The sequence below is a fragment of the Aythya marila genome (assembly GCF_965140915.1).
Source record: "Aythya marila genome assembly, chromosome: 1".
In the NCBI taxonomy this organism is placed as follows: domain Eukaryota; kingdom Metazoa; phylum Chordata; class Aves; order Anseriformes; family Anatidae; genus Aythya; species Aythya marila.
The window spans coordinates 18,423,756-18,442,269 of record NC_139042.1 but is presented as its reverse complement, the minus strand read 5'-3'; the positions used below and the strand labels follow the sequence as shown (position 1 = coordinate 18,442,269).

The 18,514-nt window shown below is 34.1% G+C and overlaps 1 protein-coding gene across 2 annotated transcripts in view; it reads left to right on the top strand.

Annotated features, from left to right (window-relative positions):
* The window catches only part of PSPC1 (paraspeckle component 1), a 63,791-nt gene that overhangs the window by 20,603 nt on the left and 24,674 nt on the right, over positions 1-18,514 (top strand). Inside the window, exons 7-8 of one of the 2 annotated variants that reach the window (XM_082771620.1) lie at positions 11,726-11,783; positions 15,840-16,009. The exons of the other annotated variant lie outside the window; for it this stretch is intronic. Of the exons in view, the coding sequence (XP_082627746.1) occupies positions 11,726-11,783; positions 15,840-16,009 (228 nt within the window). The remainder of the gene's footprint in view (positions 1-11,725; positions 11,784-15,839; positions 16,010-18,514) is intronic. 2 annotated transcript variants of the gene reach the window in all.

Here is an 18,514-nt window from a genome sequence, read left to right as displayed (position 1 = left end):
TCTCTCTCAAAGTGCAGTGCCTTCTGAGTAGCTTTTTTCTGTCTTAGTGTGAGCAGAAAGCCTCTGACCGGCTTAGCCTCTAAGGCTTTGGTTCAGTAGCTGGCAGAGCAGCGGACTGTAACAATGGTAATTCAGTAAACTGAGACCTGGAAAAGTGCTCACCTTGGTGAGGTTGCCTGTCTTTTGATATCAGACTGAATGCCTTTTTTTTTTGTTTTAAAACATGTACGGTTTCTCTAATGAATCCTTGACAAGTTTCATTTCTAAAGTATAGGCATTGAGTTGGTTTACCTCATTACCTAATGCTTGTTTTGGACTACTAAATCTTCCATGAGGAATATGGAATCTAAGTAATATTTCTGTCTTCTATCAAAGAAGTTCAAAGTTTTATCAAAGTTTTTCTTAAAGTTCTACTTCAGTTTTCCATAGATCTGTTGTAATAATGTTAGATGAGTTAGCTTTTTTTTTTTTTTTTAAGTAGCGGTGTTTTTTGGAAAACAAGAGACAAGCACATTTTCAACTAACAGTTACCATCTTGGTTAATGGAAACTAACTTTTCATGGTTTTAAAAGGGTGTTGATGAAATTTTCTTTAAGTGATAAACCTTAAATAATTTTTTCCAAACACAGTTTCCTGCAACAGGTAATGAAGGACTCTCTAACTTAGCTGTAGTGTTGTGTAAGATGAAAGAGCATTTGTATTAGCTGTGTTTTGTACATGACAAGAAGCACATTGCCTTTTCTAGTGGTGCTGAAGGCGGTTCTGGTGATGGCTACGCCTGTGACAAGTTAGCTTGTGTCTCTTCTGTGATGAAGAAACCTACGTTCTGAATTATTAAACATCAATTTGAGAACTCGTATATTGCTTAGGCAAGAACCAGCCATTTTTGTTTGTCCCCATTATAATGGCATTCCTATTGTTTCTTACATGATTTTGAACTCTAGGTCTGTAGTACGTATTAACAAAACTTTTGATGAAAGCAGACTCCGTAGCTCAAGGGTTACTGTATATGGAACTAGAAGGCAATATTTTTCATAATCCATTTTGATTTGTTCAAGTGAATAGTTTCTTAAACTTTTGATTAAAATACTAGAATTGTCAGGTACCAAGTATTTAGATTTATTCAATCAGAACCTTCTTTATTCAGATGATTAGACTACCTCATCTTCCTCTAGTTTCACAGTAAAGGCTTCCAGGTAATAAAAAGAGAAAAAAAAAAAAAAAAAAAAAGCTCACTGGGAAGCTGTGGAGGGATATGGAGCCTGGTTTCATGCCAGGAAGTTTCATTGATGCTTTTTTGTTTGTGTTTAATATACCTTAAGTGCTGTATATGTGAATTGGCCAGAACTTTGGTGATAAGATCTTCAATATTTAACTATCCTGAATGTAAGGAACATTGATAATACATACAAAAGATGTGCATGTGTTTTTTAGAAGTTTGTCCTACAGGATCTTTTTCTAGTGATGAGAACACGCTTTTGTCTTGGTTTAAAACCTTGCCATTCTACTTTTGTTTTGTAATTATTTGCATATCCTAGTCACCTGGTAACTCAGATCAGTTACTGAATAGCATCTACAATTGGACTTTGATTTAATCACAATTTAGTTGGTGAGGAAAAACACGTTAATACGTAAGTCCAGAAAAGAATAATAGTTAGAAAAATCTATGGCTATAACTAGTACTGCTTTGGAAGTGTTTTAAGGTGATTTTCCAATGTTGTATTTCAAATTCAAATTAAAAAATAGTTGTTTTTACATTGAACACATGCTTCATGATACAAGTATGTTCTTGGCAGGTTAATTTTTCTTCTAAGTAATCTTTGGCTTCATCTTATAATTCATCTTGCAATTAGGAAGAATTGCCATTTTGGGACATTCCAGTATTCATTCTGATAATTTGGCTGGTTTTGTTTCATGTGCAACAAAAACTCGATATATGGGAAAAGTAAAATATAGCATTGGCTTAGAACACCCAACTTTTGGTTAAATGCTTGTGGATTTTTGCATGATGGTACAGTTAGCCCAGACTTTGTTACTGGTTAGACAGCCCTCCAACTCCACACCTGCCAGGGTGAGTTGTGGAGTACTTGTTAAATGTAACTGGTTCTGTAAAAGTAAGTGATCTTTCATGTTTCCATGGATGTATCGTAGTCTGTTTTGATATTTACCTACTCACATGCAATTTCTTTAGCTAAAAAAGAGAGTAACTCAAAGACAAGCTGCACCATAGAATTCTTTAATAAGGCTCTGGAACCGTTAATATTTTGTGAAGTGATTACATGTAACAATTGTAAACTGGGAGGTACTGGTGGATATTGCTTACAGAAGGTAAGTAAATAGTTAAGTGCCTTTAAAAATAATAATAGTAAATTGTTGATGTTGAAATGTATTTCATGTTTTCATTTCATTACTATTCAAAAAATGAATGTAATAGAAAAAGGAAACGTTTTAAGATATTAGTTCAGTGGAACTGAAGTGGTTCTTAGCTCCCATGAAACCAAAGTAATCAACAGAGTTGTAATGAGGAAGTTGATATCAGGTGTAATATATAGATTTAGATAGATGTCTTCCCTTTTTTCATGGGGGTGGGGAAGGATTTCCAAACCTGCTGAAGCAGTTACCTTCTCTTAGCATCTCTGTTTTGTGAAAAGTATTTCTGAACTTTACCTTTAAATGCTGAGAAGCAGAATTTTACCTTCCTTGTGAGTGTTAGTTAGATCAAGGGCAGAATACCTCTATTCCTGCTTGTTCTCAAATAGTTTACAGATCTAAAAAGAAATCTCTTTGCCGTTATGCCTTCAGCACTTCATCTGTGTAGCCATAGACAGTGAAGGGATTTGGTAAGCTTTCCCCTAACTGAACAGATAAGGCGATGGTGATTGATTAGAGCATGTAATTAAACTCTTTAGATTTTCTTCCTAGCTATTCTTGTTTACATGCAATTTGTTTGGTGCCAGATTTTGCCATCTGTATACATTTTTTTAGTTGCTGAATAACACTTTCCACAGGTTGTGAGAAAATGAGGAACTACAGTCAACTTTTTATTTTGTGATGCTGTTTAGACAGTATTTTATTGTATAACAAATGGAAGTGGGTGTGGGCAGATCTGGGAAATAATGATATATCAATGCAATGTTTTAAATACAGTATTAAAATGCAGAGAAGCAGCAAGTAACTACAAGACAAGCAGATAAGACATCTCAATTTGGAACGAAGCTGTAGAATCAGAATACGTTCTGTTGTACATCTTTGCTAGTTTTGGACTATTTCCTGGTTTTGGTAACAAGTTCAGTTTATCACTTGAAATTTTTGGCCTGTAATAAAGCTTTCTGAAAATATGAGTTTCGTGTGAAGCAAAGTTGCAGAACTTATGTTTATAAAATATAAATATGTAAATACTTCCTTCAGATATTTTATAATATATCTTATAAAACAATCATATTTAAAATATGATTATTTTATCATATAAGATATCTTATATGATAAAATACCTAAAGGAAAAACAGCACAAGCTTTTTAATGAACATTGTTGCTTTATTTATATTATATTTATTGGTGCTTTTATTCAAATTATTGAAACTTTGATTGGTAAAAGATTGCAGTTCTCAAGTTTAGTGTGTAAGATCACAAGATAAAGACATTAAAAAAAGGTATAGGAACGTAGACAACTTCTGTAATCGTGATTTATGACCAGTTTTTAATATCAAAGATGTGTGAATATCTCAGCATCCAAATCAGTGCCTGAATTATCTGAATTATCAGCTGTCTTCATGACAAACTCCAATAAATGTCTTAGGAAAAAAAAGTCTCTTAAAAATCTTCTGAGCCTTTTCTGTTTCAGAAGCTAAGTATTCTTTTTCTTGCTCTGAGATGGAAAAGCAACTGTTCATTTTTTTTTACTTCATTTTTTTTCTGCTTCATTTGCCTTATTTCACATAGTTCAGGGCAGTGGTTATTTTCTGCTTCTCGTGACATAGGAGTGAGAAAACTTCTCCTTTGTGTAACAGTTGCAAGTATTTTTGTCTCTTTCGTAATCTGGTTTTTAACTTTCTCCCCCAAACTTAAATTTTGAAAAAAATCACTTTCTGACAGTAATTTATCTAATAATTTACTGACAATGACTCTTTACTGCAGACATGTTTCAGTCTAAGATGTTATCCATTTTCAGTTGACTTTTCTGAAACAACTTCAGCTCCTGGGTTGCCTTCTTGCATCAATATTTCTTTATAAGCTATCTGAGTTTTCCTTTCTGTAATTGTGTAGTAGTAGCTGAAAAACTTTTCCAGTCTGGAACAGACCCAGTGTGCCATATGGAGGTTGTTGAATAGCAGGAGTGCTGGGGGAGTTCTTGGTGTTGAGGGGGAAAAAAAAATCCCCTTTTTATGGTGGTGTTTTCATCCATGTTTTTGATACATTTATGTATTTGCTTTATAATATAGTTATTTGAATTTTACTTTTGATTGTATAAGTGTATATACTCATGTTCTGTAAGCTATCACAGGTTTGCTTTCTTAGAGATGGGATTAACTAGAAAATTTTGGATTTAAAAAGAATCAAATGAGAGAAAGGGACACCTGAAATGTAAGTAAAATCTAGTAGATAAAGTATTGTCTCTTCTGCATTATAAATTAAAGAATATGTTTTCTGCCGCATCTTATAAATAGCAGGTGTATTTGGAAAGTATGAAAAATTTCCTTGGCTGAGGAAAAAAATCTTACAAGTCATGTTGAAACTAGTCTTACATTTTCTTGCAGCAGTATCTGAGATCTGATAGAATGTAATGGTTGTGCATTCTTGAATATTTTCAACACTTACCAGATTGCACTCATAACTTTGAAGCTGCTATAGGTGACAGTCTTTGAGCGTTAACGTGTACAGTGAGATTTTCATTATAGTGTCTAGTAAAACATTACTATATTTTTCCAGTCTCCTCAGTGCTTACATATTTGAGGGACTTTTCAGCTAGTTTGTGGACCAGCTAAACCTGTTTTAAATTAGCTAGTGGCTGTGTCCTTTTTATTAAATAGTGGTTTATTTCAGGGGTTTATTTATTAAATGTGATTATTAAATGGGTAATTTGTCCCATAAATGTCATAATGTGGGTAACATTAGTGACATTAAACTCTCTTCTAATGTAGGCCTGACTTTAACATCACGTAAAGATTGATGATTGAAGGAAGTGGACTTCAGATTTAGTTTTGAGCCCAGCTGTAGGGGGGTGGCTTAAAAAACAAAGAAACTGGGAGGATCAAAGTGACTTAACACCGTAAGTCCTGACCAAAATAAATAAACTGTGTGGTTTGGAGAGTAGGAGCTAACAAAGGAAGGTCTTGTTACCTAGACAAAGGAAGACCTTAAACAGTCTTTCATCATCTTCTTGTAAAGATCAGATGTTAAAATAAAGGTGGATTTACAAGAACGTGTAACATTTTATTTTAAAACATTTTTTTCTGAATCTGAACCATAGAGGCATGTGTGCTTGAACAATTCTTCCCATTTCTGTCTTCAGTTTTTCAGCCAGCGCTAATGTATATGTTACAGAGGTAATGAGGTTCCGTGATAAACTACTGTCCTATCCACTTCAATCCCATATAAAATGTTCTAGTATACGTTACAAGGTATGTTAAGGCTGGCAATTTTCATATTATGCTGTTAGCCTTTCTGCACATTTTGTAACATAATTTCAAGAGCATTCATTAAATACCTAATATTTAACTAGGAAGTAATTTAAAAAGTTGTTAGAAATAAAACATTTGAACACTTTTTTAAAGAAAAGCTTCATCTTAAAAAGCAGTAAATATTTTTAGCTTACTTCAAGTGCTTTTGTTGTTTCTGTGGGATTTAAATGCTGAGAGATGCCCTCAGATACTCAGTGTTGTGTGAGAGATGTAGAAGGGAAGCAAGGGAAGGTTATGCAGAAGTTGAAAACCTCTCGTTTGTTCCCAAAAGAGAAAAGAGAGAAAGATGTAGAGCATGCAACTTTTTTCCTATGTGAATACTTAGTAGAGAATCGATCAGATTGTAAAAATGCTGGTTTAAATGACTTATTCCTATCCTTTTGCTGTTCATTAGTTCTTAAAGAAATTCCCCTGTTTTAATAACACTTCACAATATTACTGAAATAATGGAAGTACTTAAAAATGCACTGAATTAACCATGTATCTTTTTTTCCATAAGGGAAATTGTAATTTTTTGCTCAACAGCCAAATACTCATTTTTGCTATCATTAGGAATGTTTTTCCAACTTGCAGCCTTTACTGGAATAACATGTTTGCATTTATTTCATGCAGAGCACGTTACTGTTTTTACTGATTCTTGCAGTACATATTCTTTAATAGTTTAACCTAATGAGTCATCTCCATTAACTCTATTTATGACTTGACTTGCCAAGGAGGAAATTGGTTTTAATCACCTGCTCTAGCACTGTTGCTTTGTTTTTCACAAAGACCAAGTCCTGTTGACAATTGTTAAACGTGATGAAAATTCTTTTCATTAGATTCTGTATTTAAAAATTACTTTTTGTGGTGTTTTTTTTTTGATGTAGCTTCATGTATACTGTATGCTTTGCAGCTGCATAGACTTTTCTTGTTATCTAGTTTAATGTATTTACATGTATAATTCTGTGTAATGGAAGGGAGCTTTTTTATTATTATTATTACTATTATTTTCAATTGCCTGGGTGGGAGCTGTTTGTAGAAATGCCGAGTTGTTCAGGCTCCATGCAATCACCCAGTACAGCTCTCATCTCAGAGGAAGGACTAGCTCTGGATTTAGGCCACGTTGCTGAGGAACACACAAAAGTCTTGCATTTTGAAATAAGATCGTTTTTCATGTGATAGAATAAAGTGCAATATTTTGTGATATTATAAATTCCAGAATCTTGTGCATAAGTCTTAATTGATGGATAAACCTCAGAGGGAAAGGTTATAGGGGTTCGATGTGGGTGAAAGCTTTTCTTTCTTTAATTCCTCATTGGCAATATTACTTCCAGTGAGCTGAACATTGGAATCACTGGCTTGAAGTGGCAAAACATTCTGAGGAATGGGTGAATAGTGTATAGTCAAAAAGTGTTCCACATGCTCTTATTTTTGAGTGCCTATCCAGTGCTGTTAATCACTTAAATAATTTGTGTTTAAAATATGTCTTTGTATAAATTATGATTTTGTGTAAGGGTTAAGGAAAATTATTCCAAAATTACTTATGCTTCCTGATGAAGACTTTGGAAATCATTTTTGGAAATGAAAGTTTTTCTTAAACTAGAAAGAATTTAATGAAAGAAGAAACTATAAAAGAAAATTATTTATAGGAAGGTACAGAAATGTCTTACCTGGTTTGTCAGATAAAGTTTGTTAGGGAGATGAATTCAGTTTCCACTTCAGTGAGAACAGATAGCAACATCGGTGTGAATTATATTTTGCTGTGTGCACTCGGAACTTGGATAACTGTGTATTAGGTTACTGATTATAATATGCAAACCTAAGTTGATGTGGTAAGTGTTCTTTTTTTGATAAGGCATTGTTTTGATGCTGTGCCTTACTGTTACTTTGGTTACCATTCCTTAGCCCCTAGCTGAAAGGTGAGTGCATACCTCTACCTGAATTTGGAAGTGTTTGGCCACTTCTTAATATTTATGTTGATACCTTGCTTTTTGCTATTTTGTAATATTCAACCGTACAGACATACATTTTTGACAATTTGTTACCATGAGTATTGCTTCATTTGGAGAAAAAGTCTAATTTCTTTAGTCTGGCATAATTGAAAGTCATGTTTCCAGAAAAACAGAAGTAACAGTTTATCAGTTAAGTTTAATATGTATATTATTTTTTATAACTACTAGTGGTTTTATTTTCAGTGTGGGAAAGGAATTGTATTTGGTACATTCTACTGTATCTCATCATAGGTGTCTTTCCAAAACTGTTAGTTTTGTGTTCTTATTGTCTATTTAAGGCTATACTAATATCTTTTAAAAAACTGAAGCATCATCTTGGCAATTTTCTATATGCTTCTGACTGCTGCTGTCAGTGGTTATTGGGGTGCAGGAACATTGCACGTGATAAACATTAAGTGCTCAAGAAAATCTTGTTTATAATACCTAGAAAAAAACAAATTTTATACTATATTGAATGCACAATGTGTAGGTAATTTGAAAAAGGTATTCAGTATTTTTGTTTGGGTCTAGTTAATGTTTAAAGGAGTTGGAAACAAGGAAATACAAATTTTAATGCTTGCATCTGAAGTAATTGGAAAGTATGGTGCTCTAGTTGCCATCATTTTTACTAAAAGCCAATTATTCAGATGAATGGGACCCTTCTGAGGTTTGTTTACATTAGTTGTGTAATATGAGAATCATGCAACAGGCTTGGAAAACTTTGTTTTGAGTTAAAGAAAAGGTAAAAGGGTTTATAAAGGATACTATAAAGAATTGTAATTTGAAAACAGGGTATTACTCATTGTTTTAAAGGCTATTTGTAAAGATTGCTGTACCTCACTACACATCTGTTGTAGAACTGTTGCCCTCGTAACTGTATGTCACCCATTTTTCTTGTTCTCTTCCAGTTTAAGTTGTTTTCCCAGGTACCTGCTGACTTCAGAGGTTAACTGCTTCCCTATGGATTTCTCTAGTAAAAAATTAACTCTCCTTTCTCTTGCTGCTCAATTTTAACTCCCTGTAATGGGTGGTTGGGGGTTGGCTTCAGGGGAGGGGCTGAAGCAGGCTGCTACTAAACAAGACGAGTAGTCGTGGGGAGGAAAAGAAGCCCTACGAAGAAAATTCCGTTCTAAAACTCTGTTCTCATTGTAACATTCAACAATATCAGCCAGCAGTGGTTCAGCTACTCTGTCAAAACCACCTGTTGGCATTTCTTTCTCTGGTAGTTTAGGCAAATACCAGAGAACAGCTGACCAGGCTTACCTGCACTCCTTCATACTCACATGTTAAAAAACTGTTAGGTCACATTTTGTGTGGGATAGGGCTGAATTTTTTGTTACAGGGATTACTTCAAATAAAAGCTTTAGTAAATGTAAAAGTACATGTTTTAACAGTTAGCATGTAAGCATTTCATCACATTCTTGATATGTTCTGTCAGTTACTGTATTTTCTCTAACAGGAGATTTATCTTAAATGTGCTAATTCTGTGATAACTACGTAATAACTTCCCCATGCTGAAAACATACAAAAATGCTGTGAATTGTGAACATAAAACAACAGAAATAATACTTATTGTAGGCATGTTGATAGGTAGCAGAGACCATAAGGCATGTTCATAGAAACATATTTGTCTATAGTCTACCATTGAAATATTTTTATATGGTAAAACACCAAAGTTAAAACTACAAAACACCAAAGTTAAAGCTACAAATGGCAAGTAATAACTTTGTGGGTTTTGTTACAAAGGTCACACGAGAGTAACAACAAAACGTGGGTGTCAATTCCACCCTTCTTGCTTTTTTATTTTACTGCTAACTGAAGACCTTCAGAATTTCAAGCTAAGAAAAAAGTGGTTTATTGTGTGGAGGAATCTTAGTATATATTATAGCTTGCTCGTGCTTTTATTCTTTGCAAAGAAAACTAGTTAAATTTTAGCAAGTAGTAGAGTTTTCTAGCTCTGTACTTAAAAAAAAAAAAAAAAAAAAAAAAAAAAATCCTTTAAGTGGCTTTGTACTTGGCCCTGCCTTGTATGGCATGTTTCGCTTTAGGGGGGAAAAAAAAAAGCACACAAACAAACAAAAAACCCCTGAATCTTCTAGTGGCATCAGTCCTGACTTTGCATTGCAAGAATTGGAAGCCCCCCCAAAGTAGGTTATGTGCAATAATTCAAAATCCAGTGCATTACTCATAGCTAAATAATATTTCTCAGCTTTTTGTGTTTTATCTGAAATCTGTTTTCACCCACATTTATGGCCATGCACATGTGCATGCACAATCCAACTGATATAAACTGGTAGCTATGGTGTCTTTCTGCCATGCTGGTTGAGTGATTGACATTAGGGATGAAATCCCACTTTTTCCTTTTGCCTCTTGATGTCAGGGCTGAGGTGTAGTAACAGACTAATATCACATACGACCCTGTTGATTCTGCAGCTGCCTATGTGACTGATCCTAGTCCAACAGACATTAAGTGAAATCATCTATGTGACTGATCCTAGTAGGATCAAGTGAAATCAGATGATTTCACTTCATGTCGGTTGACGTTGGAGTGAAGGATCTGACAAAGTCATTGCATGTTCTTTTATAAATGAAATCTACCATAGGTTCTAGTGTCAGAAGTCCTGATTAAAGTGTTCAACAACTGCCTTTTGTAGCTGGACCTTGAATTCAACTCATGTCTTTTAGTTACAAGGCCTTATGTTTCTTCATTTTCATCTCCACGCTAAAGCATAATCCTTCCAAAAATCTTAAGTACATTTCCTAGGTTAATACAAGTTCCCAGAGACAAAGTCACTGACTCAAGATCCTTTTGTCATACATCTTATGATAATTTCCTATACCAGCATATTTTTGCAAAACTATTGACCCTGTGCTTTCAAATGTTGGATATTGTTGCTTTAGATGTGCAGTTACAGAGGACCTTCAATTTTTGACATCCCAAAACACGTTTCAACTAAAACAAGTTTTGTGAAATTGATTTTTTTTTAAACAAACAACAATAACAAAAATATGAATGCAGTTTGACATGACTAATATTCAGTGCAAAAATTCAGTTGGGATAACAGAACTGTTTCCAAAATGTGTCTGAACTTGTAAATCGCAAGTGGAAAAATTTTCAGAATCAGGTAAATTTATTTTGTATACGCTTGTTCTTAATGTGTGTATATTCATTTGATGATGGAATATACTTTAACATTCTTACAGAAAATTCATTACAACCTCTTTTTGGTGCATCATTGTTTTTCACAAGCTGTGAAATTTCTATTTCATCCTTCTGATAGAAACAGTAATACCAAACTTCCTTGGAATTATCTGTGCTGGGTGTGCTTTGTTTTCCCTTAAGTGATAACTTTTGCATATTGTTTCACAGCAGGACATGGCTCATGATAGTAATGTCAGAACTTCTTTGCTGTTGGATGATTGAACATTGATTACATCTGGATCAATTTCACATGTTAATTGTCTATTTAGTTTAAATGCATGATATGCTGTAAGTTCTTATGCTAGTTTCAAAAACACGGCCAGTGTCTGTACTGAGACAGCAAAAATGTACCACAATTGAGTTAAGTCAAAATTTTTTGAACAAAGTTGAATTGGCAGATTGAATTTATATACCATAACACATCAGAGCTTGGTTTGCAGTCAACACCATCAATTTTGAGTCATAAAGACAGATTTGACTGTATTATTAAACCACAGCCTCTAGGCAACAGTGTAGTAAGATGTCTTTATTTATAATATAAATATACTGCTGATTATTGAAGAACATTGAATGAAGATGGATTGATTTTCAGTTGGTTACATAACTTTAATGAAACTTTAGATTGTATCTGATAAGTGAAACTTGTGATATTTAACCTTTAGCATTATGCAAAAAAAATGTACTGCATTGTAATATTGAACTTCTACATTTGATATTTATGAAAATAGGGCAGTATATTTAACTTTATTCCTTGCACAGTTCTGTAATTAACGGGAACTTTAGAAACTTGAGATTTTTTATTTTCATGGAATATATGGGAATGTTTTAAGTTCTAAGAATGATAGGTTGATCATGAAAACTATGTTTACTTTCAGAGAGAACAGGAAATGAGAATGGGTGATATGGGTCCTCGTGGAGCAATAAACATGGGAGGTAGGGATCTGAAGGAAAAGGCTTCTGTAATGTAAAATTTGTTTTTCTTTGGGACTGTACATGTTACTCAAGCACTATTCATTGGTGACAACTACTGGTAAAATCGAGTAAATAGTATTAGGAAATAAGAAAAAAAATGATACATTTTTATTCAAAACAGTTGTTTTTCTCTGAAAAGTATGTTTTGAAAATTGGTAAGAGAAAGAAAATGATCTTAAAGTCAAGAGAAACCATTAGGCAGGGTAATGCTCTAGAAATTATATGATGCAATACAGTAATGTTCAGTTGTGAAAGTGCTCAGTGTTCTTCTGGAGGGACTACATGATCAGAAAAGTTGGGACTGTAAGTGTAAGCAGTAAAATGATTTACACCTTAAAATAGGTCAGTTCCTGGTGACGTACTTCACAGAAGTTTAGCAAATAAGGTGGTTGGTGTCCTGTTTGCTTACTGCAAGTCTCTATTTGCAAATATTCTCAGTTCATTTTCGTGGTTTAGAGTACTGTCACTGCTAAAAACTGCTACTGTGAAATCTAAAAAAGTATGTTCTTCATCATCAGTATTTGTTCCGTATCTGCAGACTGAAACTATTTGAAATATTACTAAATCAGAATATCTGCTTTTAAACAAGACTGAAATTAAGAATGTTTAAAAAATGAAACTATTAACTATCAATATATATCTATAGGAGGCTCCCTGATTTATTATAAAAAAAATAATAAATTAGTATTTTGTGTATTTTAAACTTGAAAGTGTATATAAAGCTCACTAAATGCTGCAGCATGACTTTGAGTAATGTAAATTTATAGACTAAAGTACTTTTTCAGTCCCCATTTCAAATACGTTATCCACCACTTGCATTCACTGAGAAACATTCATAGCCACAAAATGGCAATAGGCTGTTTCATTTGCAGAAAATGAAGAGGCTAAAATAATTCTAACAGAAATTCTTGTAAAGATAAAATTATCTAGAAATAGTAATCTGAAGCATAAATCGCATTTATTTGATAGCTGCATTTTTACATTTTTTTTTACATATTGTTTCAGCGCATTCTACTTGAAAATTTCAATTAGGAGGCTTTGTAATTATTGATATTGTGGAAACTGCTAACACCAGTTTTCCAGATTCATAGGGTATGCTTTTATTATACAGATTTAAAATATGTATTTTTAGTAAAATAAGTATTTATAGCAGTCGTCAGTTCCCAGCCCCTTACTTTTCTTGTCAGGTTTTCATAGAATCACAGAAAGGTTTGGATTGGAAGGGACCTTACAGATCATCTAATTCCATCTCCCCCTGCCATGGGCAGGGACACCTCCCACTAGAAGGAAGTTTAAATGCTTAACTATGATATCCGTCATTGTTTTGGTTTGTAGGTTTCTTGCTATGACTTCAGATTTTAAACTTGTTAGAAATAAATATGTAGGTTCAGAAGGAATTGCCATAACAACTAGCAGCTATTTTAAAAAGGGAGAAATAACCCGTACTGAATAGGTGAAGTGTATAGTTTTACAGTAGCTGGATTTTAGGAAAACTCTGCATAGAGACTTTTTTTCCAGACCATTAGCAACCCTACCACCAAAAAACCCCAAACTCAAAACAAATGAATAATTACAAAGCAAAACAAAGCAACCTTTGAATAATGGATGTTTAATCTCTGATCTTAACTTTCTTCCTCACGTAACATTTCTGTTGGACCTGTAACTTAATTTTAACTGGTCTTTCCATGTGCCACTTAAACCTTTTCATAATGTGGGACAGTGGCGAACTGGAGTATCTTTAGTAATGGAAAAACCTACATGATAGCGTTATTAGAAAGCAAGATACCTCTGAGATGGGTTTAACTAGTGTTGGGTTGATCTGTGCAGGACCACTCAGTTTTACATCATCTGCAGCAAACAAGTTCTGAGAGGCTCTGTGAAGCCACAGCACAGCACTTAACTAGATCTGCAGTGCTGGGAGTAGTTAATAAATCTCTCTCTAACCTGCAAAAAATAGCTTTTTGGGAACTATTTCTGCATTGCTGAGGGCTATTGACTGTGACTTATTGCCAGCTGTGCCAAACCTTGGCACATCTGAAGATCAAGGTGCTCTAACAGCCTCTTCTGAACTTGTGCAGGACCCTGCTCTCTCCCTGTATTTACACTCCCAGCCTTCCTTCTGACAGAACTTACAGCTTGAAAATGGCTTAATAGTGCAGTGAGGCTTACTGTTATAACACTATTGTGAACTTGATGTCACCCTGGAAGAGGTATGGATATGTTTGTGTGGTATAGAGGGTAAAAACACTTGAAGTTGAAGGCTAGTGAACATCACCTACATATGTAGCTGGCTGGCTAAGTTTAATTAGCAGGCTGGTAAGCCATAAAAGGTAATTGAGCATTGACTGTCTCTAGTCATTTTTCACTACCAGCACTGAGTACTGCCAACATGACAGTCATATTAGGGCACTTCTAGCCTTTGAATATAGACGTTTCTCCTTATTTTAGCAATTTAGATTCCTTTTCCTTCCATGTTAGGTCCTTGAATGGTCAATGCTGAAAAATAGTTTTATTGGCTATTTAGCTATAATTTCGTCTTGTATTACAGCACAATCTTTTACTTGCTAAATGAACTGTTCACATTTGTGGGTAGTTAACGATCTGGGTTGAATATGCTGGTATTTTGGCTCCATGTTGTAGGGAGAGGTCTTGATGTATTTAGGACTAAGCTCAGGCAAGTACTGCTTTTTAAAATACTTTTCCCTATTGCTTCTAATAAACTTGTGCAGCACTTTCTGCAGCACTTTCTGATATAAGTGTATGATAGAGTCTAAGTTTATGATTTTAGCAGCAGTATCTTGATGTAGTGATCTCAGTGACTGCTGCGATGGGTGCTCAGTGCTGGTAATACAGCTGCAGTTTTGCGTAAGTGCAGATAATCCTGGTACTGTGTTTGTGCTCAGTGACCAGCTTACAGTGGTGGACATGTATATACATTACTGAAGAAGTTATGAACAGAGGTGAGAGGCTGATTTTTGAAATAAAATGACAATTTTTTTTTAGTCTGGCAAACACGTTTGATTTCTTGATTTATTTTTTTTATGTATGCATTATCATGACTTGAAATATACTCTAGATTCCAAAGGCATGGTTTCTTTTATTATCAAATTTCAGATGCGCACTTCTGGTTGAAGAGTGTGCATAACCATTGTGGGGACAAAAGAGTGCATCGCCACCAGTCTTAAAGATTGACATCTCATAGTAGCAGGCATAAATGATTTATATAATCAGACTTTTTCTTACAGCATGAAAAAATGTTTTGAATGCAGTTCACTTAAGTGTGTTAGTGGGTGCTGGCAGTGGTGGTTTCTAGCTCAGTGTTGTGACCAAATGACCTCTCCAGAAGAGCCAAAAAGGTTTTTAAGCTTTTCTGCTCCCTCCTCCAGCGAATCAGAATTTTCAAGGAATTTTATCTGTGACTTTAAATTCCAACAAAACTTCCTTTATTTCTGGTACTTTTACTATAATAACATGCATTTAAATGCAAGATTTCTTTATATCATGTTACAAATATTTCATTATAAAGTTGAGTGCCACCATTGATATCACTTTTATATGGTATTGCAGTGTATTAGTCTAGCATCAGCATGTAACATTAATACTGGTAGAACAGTTCTTGTATATTTACTGTTAAAATCCTGAAAGGGCCGAGTTGCCTTACAGCTATTAATTACTGCAAAATCACTTGAGATTTTTTCTAATTTGTGGTGTGTATAGTGCATATATATGTGCTATATGAACAGTTAAATTCCTGCACAGAAACAGTACAGCTATATTTAGCTGCAAAGTTCAGGCTTCTCAACTATGGAAGGCAGATTATGCAATGTGATAACAGGGAGTAATTAATCTGTTTAAAAGCAGATGATTGAGGTAAATGTACAGTCTCAAAGAATATATATCTTTTATATTTCAAGTATTGGAAGTCTTGTACATTTGGCTTTTTAAATATTGTAAATTGTTTGTTTATTCTTGTAAAATTCAGATAGGACAGCTCTAAGTATAGATTGTTTTGCATAGATGCGTTTAGCCCAGCACCTGCTGGTAACCAAGGCCCTCCTCCAATGATGGGTATGAATATGAACAACAGAGGAACTTTACCTGGCCCTGCAATGGGTCCTGGTCCTTCCATGGGACCAGAAGGAGCTGCAAATATGGGAACACCAATGATGCCAGATAATGGAACAGTGGTAACGTATCACAAATTTAATTCCTTTGAATAGATGTCATGTCTCATGGCACATATTCGTTACCAAAGATATTTTCACACTGAATAAGAGCATGCTAAATGGTTTTGAGTCTGTTAAAAGTAATTGATAAGACTTGTCCATGAACAACACGCAGAGAAAACCACTATTTGGTCTTAGAAGACCATTATGAAAATCCCACTTCCAGAAGGGTGACTTCTTTGTTCCATAACCAGACTTTTAGAATTGGGATTAGGTTTCATATTATTCATGGTAAAACTTTTCACATGTAACCTGTCTTGAAAAACTTGCTGATAACTTCTCAAAAGTGTTTTCTTTTTAAGAGGAAACCACATACCGGCGTAATCTGTAAACTTTAACGTTTGCTATTTTTTTGTTTTATGAAACTAAATCATATGTATTAGTTTGATTTTCCATAATCAGATGAAAAACTAAATGTTGGAAGTTATGCATAGTGTGAAGATATCTTTGTGTAAACTAGATTTTTTTTTAAAGTGACTTCAGTGTTTTTGTACTACTTTTCTAATGGTATTGAAAAAACAAGATTGACAGTAAACACAGAATAGGTATGTCAACAGCTGCTAGTCATAACTGTCATGTCAACACGGGAAAATAGTCTTGCCCAGTTGCCAAGGGTACTAGGAATGAATGTAGGGTATACATCTGGAATTTTTTTTATCAATAGAGGATATGCTATTGGGCTCCAATTAAAACACTGTCCATTTTTGCTCTGTTCTTAACAGCCAGTCATTTTTCCTAGCTGTAATGTCTTTTGTAGAGAAACAATTATAGCATTTTAAACCTGAAATTTATGTATGTTTAAGTATTCTTTTGTAAGCAGATGTTCTGGCAGTGGTGTGATATAAAGGAGTATGAGGTATAAGCAGTGATTCCATTATAGTTTTATTGGAACACTGAGGCACTTTGTAGCTGTAAATTTTATCTATGCCTTCTCAATAGCATCAGTCTCTGAGCTATTCTATAAAGAAATTTTGACAAAATTCTTTGATCCTTAAAGGAAAAGACGATTTTGATTAAGTGCTAAATGCAGAATGAGTCCGGTCTTCACCAGTGCAAGAAGACGACCTTATTTCATGTCACAGTGACCAGCTCATTTTGTGTGACTTCTCACAAGGATGGGGATGTGTCCGCTCAAAACTGGTGTTACTGACTGGTCACCTCTGGAACATACTTTTGTGATTTTATAGACACTGAAAAAAGAGGTGTGTGTGTGTAGGGGGGAAAGCATGCTGTCTTGATATCATGATATCAATCTCAAATTGTTTTTCTACAAAAAGTCATTCCAGTTATGGAAATGTAGAGACCGGAATCTACTGACACTTCAAAATGTGCTTTTTAAAAACAAAAATTTAACTTGCATTTTCTACTGCACACCACTAAAGGGATGAATTAATTGCTTCTCTTTTTTCATTTTGTAGTTTCAAGGTTTTTAATTTGGGGGCAGGCCCCTACAGAAAGGCATGCCCTTCTTGAGTTTTTGTTGCTGCTAGAAAGACACTTCAAAGAGTCTGTGAGGGCTGTCTACTGAAACACAGTTAATTTCCATTTCTGTTAAGAGAAATGGAGAATACAACTTACAGACCAGAAAGGTGGTTTTCATCTTTTAAAAATTAAGCGTTTTTATAAATTATATAGGGAAAAATGGAGTAAACTGCTTTTTTTGTTCTAGTTTTACTGCCATATTTTGAAATATATGTGAACATAATGTTTTTAAAATAGCTTTGTTTTCCTCATATCTTATTGTAGGTAGTTTACTACAGCAGATTTCTCTTTAACTGGATAGAGGAGTCTTGTTGGAAAGAGTTGTTTTTGTCCAAAAGTTAAATGGTAAAATTTAACAGGAGTATGCAATGAGCTATTTTTTAAAGTTCATATCCATCACTAGCAAGCTGTAAGCATTTAAGACACTAAAAAATACGTATTTCTAACCAGTGCTGCAGATTTTAAGGTTCTTTGAGGGCAGTAGTAGATCTTTATACAGCTGTTGAATAACTGTTTTTCTTATACAATGTGAACTTTTAAATAAGCACATATATATATATATATATATATATAAAAAAAAGTTCTAAATTCTATAGAACTTCATTTATATAGATAAAATACTGCTTTTAAATAAAAATATACATATATACTTATGAATTAGGTGACTTCTGGAACTCTTGAGCTCTATTACTATTCCTGAAGTTAGACTTCTGAAGAACTATCTGATTCAGGCATATAAATAGCGAGACAGTCTTTAATGTGCCTTTTCAACTCTGAATACCTGGGCAGTTACGTAGCACTCTGCTCAGAAGGAATTTCTACTGAAAGTAACTGTCCTCAACAGCTGAAGGATGAGTTATTTAAAGATCTGCTTGTACCATACATCCATGCTTTTAATGATTTAACTTATGTTGAGGTAATGTTTTAAATTTCATTGTGTAGGGTTCTGTTTTTAGACACACAAATGCTGAATTATTAAGTATT